General features: G+C 55.3%; 2 protein-coding genes across 2 annotated transcripts in view; one reads left to right on the top strand and one right to left on the bottom strand.

Annotated features, from left to right (window-relative positions):
* CHD5 (chromodomain helicase DNA binding protein 5) overlaps nucleotides 1–3751 on the top strand; it is an 88772-nt gene extending 85021 nt beyond the window's left edge. Inside the window, exons 37-41 of the mRNA XM_007942645.1 lie at nucleotides 850–982; nucleotides 1359–1554; nucleotides 3244–3407; nucleotides 3527–3641; nucleotides 3744–3751. Of these exons, the coding sequence (XP_007940836.1) occupies nucleotides 850–982; nucleotides 1359–1554; nucleotides 3244–3407; nucleotides 3527–3641; nucleotides 3744–3751 (616 nt within the window). The remainder of the gene's footprint in view (nucleotides 1–849; nucleotides 983–1358; nucleotides 1555–3243; nucleotides 3408–3526; nucleotides 3642–3743) is intronic.
* Nucleotides 3752–11940: 8189 nt separating this feature from the next.
* The window catches only part of KCNAB2 (potassium voltage-gated channel subfamily A regulatory beta subunit 2), a 55481-nt gene continuing 53764 nt past the window's right edge, over nucleotides 11941–13657 (bottom strand). The window contains exon 15 of the mRNA XM_007942565.2: nucleotides 11941–12030. Within this exon, the coding sequence (XP_007940756.1) occupies nucleotides 11941–12030 (90 nt within the window). The remainder of the gene's footprint in view (nucleotides 12031–13657) is intronic.

Below are 13657 nucleotides of genomic sequence, written 5' to 3'. Positions count from 1 at the left end.
CAGGCTGTGGGCTGGACTTGGCTGGTGGGACATTATTTGCTGGCTCCTGACATGGAGATTAAGGAGTTCAGGACCAGCCTGCCTGGGTTCAAATTCTGGCTTTGCCCCTCACCAACTGGGGCAGATAATGTCATTGTACTTCAGTCCTTTGTTTGTAAAAGGGGTGCCTTCATTTCTTTGTCATAACAAAGTACCATAATCTAGGTGGCTTAAAGCAAACATCTATCCTCTCCCAGTTCTGGAAGCTGGAAATCTGAAATCGGGTGTCGGCAGGGCCGTTCTCCCTCTGAAGTCTCTAAGGGAGAATCTTCCCATGCCTCTTCCAACTCCTGGGGGTTTCTGCAATCCTTGGCATTCCTTAGCTTTTAGACAGTTCACTCCAGTCTCTGCCTCCATTGGCTTGTGGTGTTCTCCCTGTGTGTCTAAAGTTCCTTTTCCTTGTAAGGACACCTGACATTGGGCTAGGACCCGCTCTCTTCCAGTATGACCTCATTTTGACTTGATTACATTTGCAAAGACCCTATTTCTAAACAAGGTCATGTTCCCTGGTACTGGGAGTTAGGACTTGAATATATTTTTTTTGGAAAACATAGTTCAACCCACTATAAAGGTTGCATAGTGCCTACTTCATCCCACAGACTGTTGGGATGAAGAAATTACACAGCGGGCACTCATCAGTGTTTGCTGATGTCACCATCACCATCACCTTTACACCTGAGGCAGCCAACGTTAATGAGAACCCTCAGCCAGCATGCTGAATCCTGGGTTTGTTCCCCATGCCCCAATCTCAGCTACTAGGGCCCTGCCTCTTCCAATGGCCAGGTTTGCCCTTAACGGTGCCCACTCCAGGCATGGCTATGCCCGCTGGCAAGACATCCAGAATGACCCAAGGTACATGATCCTCAATGAGCCCTTCAAGTCCGAGATCCACAAGGGCAACTACCTGGAGATGAAGAACAAGTTCCTGGCCCGCAGGTTCAAGGTCCGTCCTGAGAGGGGTGGAGGCTGGTGGGGGGCTGCAGGATGGACAGGTTTCACAAGGGTCTGGGGCACAGGGGTCAGGGAGCATGTACCCAGATAAGGCTTCCAACCAAGGGGAGTCAGTCAGTCAACTAACAGAGTGGGGGAGATTCTTGCTTAAGGCCAGTATCCCATCCTAGTGTAAGTGCCCTGCCTGGCTGGAGTGACAGGAAAATCCAGCATGGGGAGGGCTCCAAGGGGCAGGTGGGGCAGATAGCTGGCGGGAGTGTGTCCCCACCTTTCCTTTTCACTCAGAGTGGGGTAGGTGCTGGTAGAGGAGGGGGTGTTGCTGGCCAGGAAGAAGCTCCAGGCCCATGCTCAATCGCCCGCACCCCCAGCTGCTGGAGCAGGCACTGGTCATTGAAGAACAACTGCGGAGGGCCGCGTACCTCAACATGACCCAAGACCCCAACCACCCGGCTATGGCCCTCAACGCCCGCCTGGCTGAGGTGGAGTGCCTTGCTGAGAGCCACCAGCACCTGTCCAAGGAGTCCCTTGCTGGGAACAAGCCTGCCAACGCTGTCCTGCACAAGGGTGAGGAGCCTCTTTCTCATAGTGCCCACTTGCCTTCCTCCTGCCACAGATGAGGGGACTAATGGGGTAGGAGGTCAAGGACAGAATCACAGCACTTGAGGCTGGGCCAGACAAGGCAGAGCCTCCTGGGTCAGGATGTTGTTGTTGTTGTTATGTGCCTTTGAGTTGGACCCAACTCATAGCGACCCCTCCTTGGGTTTCTGAGGCAGTATCACTATGGAAGTAGATTGCCCAATCTTCCTTCCGAGGAGTGGCTGGTGGATTTGATCCGCCAGTCTTCTGGTTATCAGTCAAGTGCCTTAGGCACTATGCTACCAGAGCTCCCTGGGCCAGGATGGGACAGTTCTAATGTCCAGTCCCATGACCTGTGGGGAAAATGAGCCTTCCCCCAGCTATTTATTAAAGGCCTGCTCTATACCAGTGACCCAGAAAAAGCCTAAATTGTAAAAGCTCTCATTTATTGAGCTCTGACAATATGTCTTAAATGAATTATCTCTTTAATCCTCATAATATCCTTAAATGGCCAGTCTCATTGGAGTCCTGGGTGGTGCAGTTACTGAACTCTAAACCAAAGTGTGGAGGTTTAAGTTCACCAGAGGTGCCTCAGAAGAAAGGCCTGGTAATCTCTTTCTGAAAAATCAGCCACTGAAAACCCTATGGAGCTCTATTCTACTCTGACACACAGGAGGCACCATGAGTTGGAGTTGACTCCAGGCAACTGTTTTTTTTTTTTTTTTCTCTTTTCTTTCTGGTCAGTCATTAGTATTCCCATGTTAAGGACGAGGAAATGGAAGCTCAGGGAAGGGAAGGGATTTGCCCAAGAACTCAGGGACTCCAGCCTCTGATGTTCATGCTTCCAACCTGCATCCATAATCTTGGAGCACCTCTCCTGCACTCCGGAAGCCCCAGGGCTGGATGGGGGTGGGGTGGGAAGCCCAGAGCCAAGAGCGACACAAGCGTCACCAGACTCGAGAGGAGGCAGATGTTTCCTGAGCCCTGTGTCTGGTCACAGCCTTGCTCTGTCAGTGCCTACTCTGTCCCCAGGAGGCTGGCCGAGGGCATGGAAACTGAGCGTTGGGTCAGAGTTTCTAGCTCTAGTCACTATGGCCCTCAGACCCTGGCCCAGCCCAGAGGGGACCCTGGGAGAAGTTCTTAGTGGCTTGAGAAAACCCTACTGTTCTCCCAGAAGGCAAATCTTCACTTTGCTTGTCTTGGAGTCCCAGGTGAAAGAGTGCTCCCTGATATCTACTGCTTGGGGTCCAAACAAAAAAACCTAACTTCATTGCCATTGAGTGGATTCTGACTCATAGTGACCCCTACTGGGTTTCCGAGCCTGTAAATCTTTACAGAAGTCGATTGCCCATCTTCCTTCTACAGAGTGGTTAGTGAGTTTGAACCACTGACCTTCTGCATAACAGCCAAATGCCTTACCCACTACACCACCAGAGCTCTTTGCTGCTTGGGGTATGCGGTTGTAAATCAGTTGCTGCAGAGTCAGCTCTGACACATGGAGACCCATGTATGTCACAGTAAAGCTGTGCACCATGGGGTTTTCAATGGATGACTTTTTAGAGGTAGCTCTCTAAGCCTTTCTTTGGAGGTGCCTTTGTGTGGACTTGAACCTTTGGGCTCCTGGACTGTGGGGTGGGCAGGGGCTCAAAGCCCTCCGCCCTCCCTTCTCTTGCACAGTCTTGAACCAGCTGGAGGAGCTGCTGAGCGACATGAAGGCGGATGTGACACGCCTGCCATCCATGCTGTCCCGCATCCCCCCGGTGGCTGCCCGCCTGCAGATGTCGGAGCGCAGCATCCTGAGCCGCCTGACCAACCGTGCCGGTGACCCCACCATCCAGCAGGTCAGCCTCTGCCCGTGTGCCCCGCCTGAGCTCCCTTCAAGCCCTACGTGGGCGCCCCTTGGCTGGGGCCTGAGTGGGGGCTGCGGGACTTGACCTTTAAAGCTGGTCCTTGCCTCTAGGGCGCTTTCGGCTCCTCCCAGATGTACAACAACAACTTTGGGCCCAACTTCCGGGGCCCTGGACCGGGAGGGATTGTCAACTACAACCAGATGCCCCTGGGGCCCTATGTGACCGGTAGGTGCCCGTCTCCTTCTGGGCAGCATGTGCAGGGCGCCCCGCGGGGCCCCGGCCTGCCCGTTGTGGGACTGGGCCAGTGCGATCTTGTGTCTCTCACAGATATCTAGCCGGCCTCGAGACTTCCCTCTGTTGCAGCGCTCATTTCCACCTGAGGTGAGGCTGCCCCTGGATGCCCTTGGGCACCCCCCCCCACACACACCCCTCACCTTGGCAGATCACACTCCTGGTTCGCGCCCGTGAGCCTATATAGCCTTCCTGACAGAATTCTGGGGCTTTAGGATCTCAGATGCCGGCTAGCCTGCAGTCCCTCCAGTTGGTGCCCTTTGCCCCAGGGCCATCTGGGAGCCAGTGGTCTGCCGAGCCTTCCAGACACTTCCCTGGGTGCTGGGATGGCCAGTGGATTGGACAGTGCTCCTTTTGTGTAACACGTGTCTATGTGCATGTGTGCCCATGTGCAGAGGATAGGGATGGTCATGCCCAGCCTGGACCCTGGCACCCCAGGGCATCAATCTTGTCACACACTCTTACTCCCTGCCTAGGACCCAGAGGGTGGCTGGGGGCAAGGGAACTGGTAAGTGTCACTGGCTGGGAGAGGGCACCTTATTCTAGCTATACACTAGCCTCCTCCACCTGGCCCACCAGCCTCCACTGAGCCTGGTCTGTCCCTGTAAAACTGTTGCTGAGGGTAGAGGCATCTCCTGCTAGACACTGCTTCTGATGGGGTTTGCTGACACTCTGGGTATAGTTCATTGCCTAACCTGGGACCTGTGACTGGGAGGTCTGGCTTGGGAGCCCCTTGGAGCATACCTGAGTGTGACAGGCCCTGCAGGGGTGGGTGGTTGTAGAGTGTTGGGTGCTCCCACTGGAGACCCCCCCCCCAACTGCATAACCTCCCTGCCCCCATCTGCCTCTTATAGCCATGTCTGCCGGGCCACCTGCCTGACCCCCATGGGAGAGAAAAGCTATCGCCTTTTTAGGAGCCAGTGCCACCTGAGGACCAAAAGGGAGACTGAGTCATTCCATCATATGGAGGACAAGGCCAGCCTGGCTGAGCCACACCCCAGAAGTGCCGCCTCATCACAATTCAAGTGTTCTTCCACACAGCCACCACACCCACAGCCACCCGGATGTGCAGCCCTTGGTCCCTTGGTCCAGAGAACAGCTTCCTAGAAGAGATTTCATTTATTTGTACATCTTTTGCACTTTCTTATTGAAGACTTGAACGTTTGTCTTGATAAAAGTTGAATGAAGTATGGAGGAGTCTAACCTCAGCACTTAAGTCTCTCTCTTTATCATCGGGCACCAGACTGGAAGGGAAGCTTCTGGAAGCCCTGCTGCTGCCCTGTGGACTGGCTCCACCGGGGAGACCAGCGTCAGGAGCCTGGGAGCCCCCAGGTGGCCAGCCCTCTCATCTACCTTGTGGGACTGTGCCTCTGCCAGGGCCCCTGCCCATTGGGCCAGCCGCCAGCATCCAGTGGGCAGGTCTGAAGGAGGGGCTGTCAGCCCGGTAGCCGATGTCTGGGGTCCAGGCAGGACATTTTGCCACTCCTTTCCTGACAGGGTTAGAGACTACCAGGTATGTCCTGCTACCTTTGTTGGCAGGTGTCTGTCCTGGCCTGGTGTATCTTGCAGGCTCTGTTCTTTGTTTCTAGCTGAGGGTCTTTTGCCCATGAGGGTGTGGCAGGTCCAGTGTGTGCTGCTGGTGGATGATGGGGGTGGCAGGGAATGGCATGAAGTCTTGGAGTAGGGGCTGCTGGAGCCTTGGTCTCGGGGCTACTGCAGGAAAAGGCTGCTCTCTGCAGGGCTCTGGCTATGGCAGGGTCTGGTAGCCCCTCCCCTGTGCACAGTTTCATTGCCCCCACCACCACCCGAGCCTGGACTCACCTTGCTCTTCTGTCCCTGAGAGACCTTGGTGGGTGCACTCACCATCTTGGGTGTGTTCTAGCTTGGCTTGAGGAGAGGTTTGCCTGGAGGCCTCTCTAGGCCTTCCCTTGGGCATCTCAGGCTTTCTGTCATGATTCCTGCTGGGGAACACCCCCATGTCCTTCAGAATCCCACCCTGAGAGCCCACTCCACTCCACCCTAGCTGGTGGGACCACAGATGGCCCAAGTGGAGGGGTCCCAAGTTGGGCTGTCCTGGGGTCCAGCTCTGCCTGGAGGGATTTCCGTATCTTGAGCAGGAAGTGTCCCTGGGGAGGTACCTGGTTACAGAATCCTGTGTGGGTGGAGGAGGGGCTTAGTAAGAAACAAGCTTGTTAGGGGGCGAGCCTGCAGGGGCTTGGACTCGGCTTCTGGGAGTGGTAGAGGCCCACATGCAGTGGGTTTCTGGGACCTGGTGGCCAAGAGAGGCCAGGTCTGGGTCAGTGCTCACGGCAGCTTGTCTTGCTCTCTTGGTTCTGTACTTAGAACTGTGGACCTGGGCAGTTGTCTGCCTGAGCCTCACATGTCGTAAAATGGCTCTCTCTGAAACCCTGGAGGGGGCTAGACCCTTAGGGTCCCTTCCATCCTGGGCACTCCCTCCAAGACCTACTCGGCCTCTGGGTTTCGGTAGCAGAGTTGGGTGTCCTGGCCTCGCCCATTAGGGGACATAAGTGGAGAGAGTGCACAAGTGCATGAGGACAGCTCAGACTTTGGGCACACGTGTCATATTGGCTGACCCCACGGCCCTGCCCTGCTAGGGACGGGTTCATTGTGGACCATGGTGGTCCATCTCATGCCATGTCCACTGTGTGCTCTGTCCCTCCACAGTGCCTCCTGAAAGGGCTCCTGCCTCAGGCCCTGGGGAAGTGATCAGCCCCAGCTCTTCTCCAGCCCAGGGCCCTTCGAGGCTTCCCTCCCTACTTGGTCAGCCCTCTGGTTGGCCTTGTTGGGAATAGCACCACCCTCCCTGGGCACAGTGGATGGCCCGAGTGGATGGCTGGTAGGCAGAAGGCCAAGCATGGCTGGTGGTCCCTACCCAGAAGCCCCTCCTTCCCAGGAGCCTTCTCTGCCCTTCCCTCCCCATTTGTCCTTAGGCCTTTCCAGTCATCCCCTTTATCCTAGAGGCCCCTCAGGCTTCCCCAGACAGTCTGGCCAGAGCTCCTTGTGCCTAGGTCCCGGCACTGCCTGGCTCCAGGAAGGGCCTGCCACCATGTTGTCCAGCACCCATGAGGCTGGGAGGGCTGGCGTGAGGTGTTGGGCAGGGAGGGGCTTTCTGCTTGAACCATTTGGAAGAGGAAAAAGCATCTTCAGACTGTTTTCTTCTTGGTTTATTAGTTATCTCCTGCCAGAAGTGCTGGTGGAGGGGGCAGGGAGGTTGGCATCCACTGCCTTTGGCATCTTTGGGCTGAGTTTGTTTTTTGCTGCTGGCAGAATTTGGTTCCTTGGGCGCAAGCTGGTCCTGAGGCACCAGTCTACGTTTTGTTTCCAGCCATGTCATGATTTAGCCCAGCACCAAGTAGGGTTTCTGCTGAGCCACCTTTGGGCCCAAAGTCTCAGAAGGCATGGTGTTGAAGTGTTGGGCTGGCCATGACCAGAGGGCTCCCCTCTCACACACCTGCCATGGAAACCCCTTTTCCCTGAGATACATAATATGGGGACTGCTCCCTGAAAACCCCCTTTGGAAATGACTTTGTCGTCTACATATTTGGCTTCTCTTGGGGGTGGGGGTAGGTAGGACATCCCCCTGCTCCAAATTACCAAGTCCTGCTGAGATCAGACAGCTGGGCCAGACACTTGCCCTCCCTCTTGCTGGGGGTCCCTGGGTACCCAGGGTTCACTGGGTACCTCCCCAGCAAGGTGGGGACTGAGCATGTCCTAGACCAGGGACCTGCAGCCTTGCTCCTATGTCTTGGACCCCAGGGCTCTGGAGGGCCTATGGAGGATGGGCTTGGCACTGGGGGGAAAAAATGCCTCAGAGCTTCCTGTGTGTGCCAGGGAAGGTGGTGTGTGTTGGGTGGGGGCTGGGCTGGGGGCCTGAGGCTGCCACTTCCTCTCTCCCTCTGTCTTGGGGCCTGGCCACTGCCTAGGTGGATGGTCTCCCCTGGAGCCCTCCAGTGCAAACCGTGGTGTTGGTGGAGAAAGCTGGCGCCTGCCCATTCCATAGATCCTAAAGTTTACAGGTTGTGGTGCATCAGCCCAAAGTCATTGGTGTTGTTGTGTTTTAGGATTTTTTCTTAATTTTCAGATTTTTTTTTAAACAAAAGTATTTTTTTAGGTACGATAAACCCAGAAAGGGCCTGTTGGATGTGTGTGTGTGTCCTGAGCTCCCCTAGTAGAGGTGGAGCCCCACTGCTCCCCTCAGCCTGGAGATGGGAGAGGCGGAGGGAGGTTAGGAGGAAGGGAGCTGACCTGCCACCCAACCCATCTGTCCTAGCTTGGTGAGGACCTGGTCCCTTGTCCTGGGAGGGAGCCCAGGCCTGGAAGGAGGGGGCCTGGGCTACTGGGGCACTTGGGTGGGGCCAGGTGGGAGGGTCCCGGTGGGGATCGAGCTTTGAAAGCTGAGAGTCCTCTGAGCTGTGACTTGTCTGGTCCTCGCCAAGCCCCGCTGGAGGGTTGACAGACTAGCCGACACAATCACATTTACTTTGTACTCTGTGTGTATGTTTTGGTTTTCTGTGTTTTAATAAATCCTTTGGGAAAGGATTAAATCAAAGTATGTTTTCCTAAGAGTTTCACTGATTCAGGGTGGGAGGAGCTGGGAGGTGGGGAGGGGTGTTGGGTAGACCAGAGCTGGGAGTGGAGGAGGGGTATTGGGTGGGTAGATGGGAGCTGGAGTGGGGAGGGGTATGAAGTGGATGGGTGGAGCTGGGGTGGGAAGGGGTATTGGGTGGGTGGGAGCTGGGGGAGGGATGTTAGCTGATAGCTTCTTCCACTTGAGAAGATTCAGCCCCACATGGATAAGATGCACACTGGGGAGCCCCAATAAGGAGTGACTGGATGGTGCCAGCCTCTCTCACCTATGCCTCCTGACGCACACTCCACTGTATTGGAGAAATACCTGACTCCCCTGGCATCCTTGGGAACAGCAGCCTCCCAGCAAACAGCTCTGGCGGCTTGGAGGGGCAGCAGAGAATGTGTATGTTGGAGGATGACGGGAAGAGACACTTCTATTCCCCATGAGCCCCTGAGCTGAACCACCTGGGAGAGATGTGGAGTCTTCTGACCACCCTGTTCCCTAGTATCTGCCCTTCCCACAGGGTCTTTTCTCTGCTCCCCGGCACTGCCCTGGCTCAGCCCCTGGCCTGGAGCCCCATCCCCCAGCTGGGAGTCAGAGAGCAGGAGCCACGGAGACCACCGGGCTTGGGTTTATTTTGTCATTCATAAATACAGTGGCTGTGTCTCAGTCTGTGGTGCGTCTGGAAGAGCGAGGCGAACAGCAGTCTGTGCCTAATAGGGAATGCAGTTAGCGTGGGAACCACAGTCATTAAAAAAACGGGGCCAGAAAAGCTTGGTATTTACATGACTTGAAGAGAGTGGACAACAGAGCAAGCCCCTCTGTCATTCCCCAGGACCTCAGACTTGACAAGCAACAGCATTTTGGATGGGAAATAGTGGGGGATCGTGGGTCATGAGCCCCCCAACCTGGGCTCAGTTCGTATGTCAGCCCTCCTAGTGGGTGGGACCTTACTGCTTCAAGGTGGGGGTGGGAAAGTAGGGAGAGGGCTAAGGCTGCTTGGCAGCACAGGGGATCCTGGGGGCTTCCACCTTGGGTCTACCTCATAAGCAGGTATGGGAGACCTGAGAGTCCAGGGAGGGAGCAGGCCACCCCTTCAGGCCCTGCCTGTGCCTCAAAGGCAGCTGCCCAGCCAGGCTGGGTGTCCATTCTGAGGTTCTGTGCCCCCAGCACAGAGTTCCCTTCTTCATGGCCCTCGGCACCCCCACTCCCCCCTTACAGAAGTTGGGAAGGGCTCCCAGGAAGCAAAGCCCCTCCTCCCTGCAGTGGGGTAGATGAAATAAGACCTCTCAGAATAGTGACCTGGGGCACCTGGATTTCAGCCTTGGCTGAGCTGGGGGCAGAGAGGTGCCTGTCTCCCTCTGTTTGGCAAACACTTCCCCAGGCTGGCTCTGGTGCAGCTCTGGGGAAGCAGCAGCCCCCACCTCGGGCCCACTGTGGCCACTCCCCCCATCTTCATACAGTGGGCAGGGCCCAGGGGACATTAGTGTGGAAGGAGCCTAGGTGTTCTCTCGGCCAGTTGAGGGATGGGATGCTGGCTTGTCCTGGACCCAGCCATCTAGGCCTGAGTATCTAGCTGGGCCTGGGAAGGAGAGTAGCTACCACAGGGCACCCCAGCCCCAAGTGATGGTGGAAGGTGCCTGCAGACCAGGGTGCCCACTCCAGGGCCTTTCTGTTGCTGCTAGGAGGGGATCTGGTAGAAAGGATGGGGATGAGGAGGGTCTGGCTCCTAGGGCTTGGCACCAAGTGGGCAGTGGAGGAAGAGGTGCCCCTCCCCACCTCCTCACCTGGTGGCTTTCCTAGAGCCAGATTCACAGGTGTCAGCTCACCTAGCAGGGACTGGCAGGGAGGAGCCTCTAGAACAGCTGTTTCCTAAAGAGCAAAGCAGGGGCTGCTGGGCCTGCCCCAGTGCAGGGGAGGGTGAGGCACCCAGGGTGCCGACCACCCTGGATGCTGGCTGATGTGGGGGTTGAAAGGTGGTGAGCAAAGGGGCCTGGCACCCTGTCCCTGAAGACCTGGCAAAGGCTGCTTAGCTGCTTAGGATGCTCAGGACTAGGGGACTGGGCTCCTGGAATCTGCACACTTCTGGCCCCACCATTCCTCCTGGTTTCTCCTCAACCCCTTCCAGGTTGTGAGACCACTGCAGCTGGGGGAGAAGAAGGGGATGTCTCCCCTGTCGTCCCTCCCTTGGGGGTGGGGTGGATGGGTCTTGGGGGCAGTGCTCCCTGTTAATCTGCCCCAACCAAACCAAACCAAACTAGGTGCTATCAAATCAATTCTGGCTCATGGTGACTGTGTCAGAGCACAAGTGTGCCCCATGAAGTTTTCAAGGCTGTGAACTTTTGGAAGCAGATCACCAGGCCTTTCTTCTGAGGCATCTCTGGGGTGAGGGTTCAAGCCATCAACTTTTCAGTTAGTAGTTGAGTGTTTAACTGTTTGCACAACCCAGGGCTCTAGAAACTCTAGAGCACCCAAAGATGTGCCTTTTACCCTGCTTCTCTGAGATAGGGCCTCCATGCGGCACGTCTCCAGGGATAGGCTCCCAGGGTCTTCTCTGACACTGGTGGGCAGCTGCCAGTGGCTAGGTTTCCAAGTCCCTGGGCATGCAGCCTCGGTGGAAACCTCAGGTCCTCCCCTCACTGAAAAGGTCAAAGCATGTTCTCTCTGCAGACCTCAAGTCTACCACCCCAGAGCAGGCCAGAGCAGAGGCTGGGGGGAGCATTAGAGGAGGGTCTCCCAGGCCAGGAGGAGAGCACATCCATGCACATGGATCTCACCTGCCTCTGCCCCTGGTGCAGTCCTTCAAAGAAATGCTTGACCTTGGGCTGCTGGAGCGGGCAACTGGCAGGAAGTGTGGCCAGGCCCCTTAGAGACTGACCAGGAGCCTGCTCCACCAGTCTCTCTGGAGTGCTCTGGTCTCCCTGGTCTGGGGTTTACCAGTTGTTTCCAGGGAGGAAGCTGGGTGGGGCCGGAAACTTGAATTCAGACTCCAAACTTTTTGAGAGTCCCAAATCACAGAGCCATCTCCCCTGAGATCCCTGTCGGCAAGGGTGTGCCCTGGGGGTTAAGGATCAGCATGGCAGGGTTGGCCACTGCCTAGATGGAGGGGATGTGGCATGCAGAGCAGGTGGTGGGGGGGAAGGGGGTGGGCAGAAGAATGTGAGGTCAGGTGCAGCAGAATTGAAGACCTTGGAAGGGGGTTGGGAGAGGTCCCCAGGTGGGGAGGTCCTGTCCCCAAAGCCTAAGCCCCAGCAGAGGGGGGCACAGGAAGAGCCAGCCCTGCTTTCTTTTTACAGTCCCATTCTTCTCCTGCCCCAGTGCCAGTGGGGGGTTCCCAACCAAGGAAAGACCATCCTGCCTGCTCTGAGGGCCCAGCCAGGTCCCCTGGTCCTTGCTTAGCGAGTGTGAATACAGGGCCGTGGCTGGGAGGAAACGGGGTTTTTTTTCTTCAAGGATGAACAGAGGCCACTGAGTGTCCAGTTGGCTGGCTCCCCAGCTCCAAGTTCAAGTGGCCTCTTGGCATATTGTGTCTTTTGGGTGCAAACCACACTCTTCACTTTGCTTCAAAACAGCTTAAGCGAGCGAGCGGACCAGAGACTAGGAGGGAAAGGAGGCTGTTGGGATGGCTGGGGTGGGGGCTTCTTAGGATCGGTAGTCCTTTTTGCTGTAGGGTTTATTGCCCAAAATACTATCGATCTCGTGGATAATGGAAGACGACAATTTTGGAAGGACCTGTGTGCAAAGACAAGAACTGGTCAGAATCCCACCCAGTAGGCTGGCCAGAATTTACCTCATCACATCTGGGCTCTATCTGGAGCACAGGGAGGCCACACTGCTTTTGTGTTCCGGAAGGGTTGGGGTAGAGAGGGAGCATGGCTGGTTTATACTCTCCCCACAAACTCCAGGGTGCCTAGAGCCTTCCAGATAGGTGGTAGGGGCATCAAATGCAGATTCCAAGACCTGAAAACCTGATTTCCACACTCCCAAACTTCTTTTGCTGGACTTCCCTGCCTCAGCCAACAGCAACTTCATCCTTTGTGGTGTAGTAAATTACATAGTGTGGCTTTTCTAGCCATAGTCTTTGTAAACTCCGTGGTGGAATTTACTGTGAGCTGAGTAGCTCCTGATTGTTAAAGTTATCCACCTGGGGTATTTCTGTTGGGAGCAGCATGGAATAATTTTCGGGGAAGTTCACTGTCTCTCAGGTGTGTAGAACTCTGATGTTGGGATTGGTTGGTTTGACCACTCTGTCAGGCTCAAAAGGAGTCGTCCTAGAGGCAGAAGGAGTCTCTCTGACTGCTAGCTGAGAAAGACGTGCTGCTGAGAGAAATGTGCTCCTGAGAGACACACACTTGCTGAGAGAGAGAGTCGCGAGAGACACGCTGCTGAGACAGAGATGCAGGAGACACACATTGAGAGAGAGACGTGGGAGACACGTGCTGAGAGATGCAGGAGACACGTGCTGCTGAGAGAGAGACTGCTGGCTGCTAAGTGAGATGGCTGCCTGTGAGAGACTGAGTGCATTTCTGAACTTGAATTGTAGCCTGTTGCTTCCCTAACAAACTGCATAATCTGTGAGTTCTGTGTGGCCACTGCAGTGAATTATTGAACCCAGCAGAGAGGTGGTGGGTGCTGTGGGAGGAATGGTTGGTGTCAGGGTTAGTGAAAGGGCTAGAGGGAGGCAGCATATCTGGCCTCGCAGGAATAGGCCTTGGGCTACTGATGTCACCATCTGTCTCCCTCTTGTGGAGTTAGAGGACGTCAGAAGATATGGCCTCCTTGCCCCTTTGGCACCTTTCAAAGACAAAACCCTGGGAACCATATTTGATTCCATTCTCTCTCACCTGCATATTCAATTTGTTGGCTAATTTTATTGGCCTCACTTTCAAAAGTATCCAGGAGAACTAGATGGTGCCCAGTTACCACTGTCAACCACTCAGATCAAAATAGGAGATCCTGGATAGAGTGGGAGAAAAGTGTGGAAAAAAACTAAAAATCATAAAAAAAGAGACCAGGCTAACTGGTCTTTTAGAAACTGGTGAGATCCCCTGAGACTATGGCCTTTTGTTGTTATTGTTGTTAGGTGCCATGAAGTAGTTTCCTACTCATAGTGACCCCATGCACAGCAGAACGAAACACTGCCCAATCCCGCACCAACTCCATGATCCCTGCTATACTTGACCCCATCATCGCAGCCACCATGTCAATCCATCTTGCTGAAGGCCTTCCCCTCTTTCGTCGACCCTCCACCTTACCAAGCACGACATCCTTCTCCAGGGAATGGTCCCTTCTGACAACATGACCAAAGTAGGTGAGACGAAGTCTGGCCATTCTTGCTTCCAAGGAGCATCTCGGCTGC

Source organism: Orycteropus afer, unplaced genomic scaffold, assembly GCF_000298275.1.
Source record: "Orycteropus afer afer isolate SDZICR_OR568_19922 unplaced genomic scaffold, OryAfe1.0 scaffold00094, whole genome shotgun sequence".
Classification (NCBI taxonomy): Eukaryota; Metazoa; Chordata; class Mammalia; order Tubulidentata; family Orycteropodidae; genus Orycteropus; species Orycteropus afer.
Note: the sequence above shows the minus strand (reverse complement) of the source record. Positions and strands in the feature narration are given on the sequence as shown.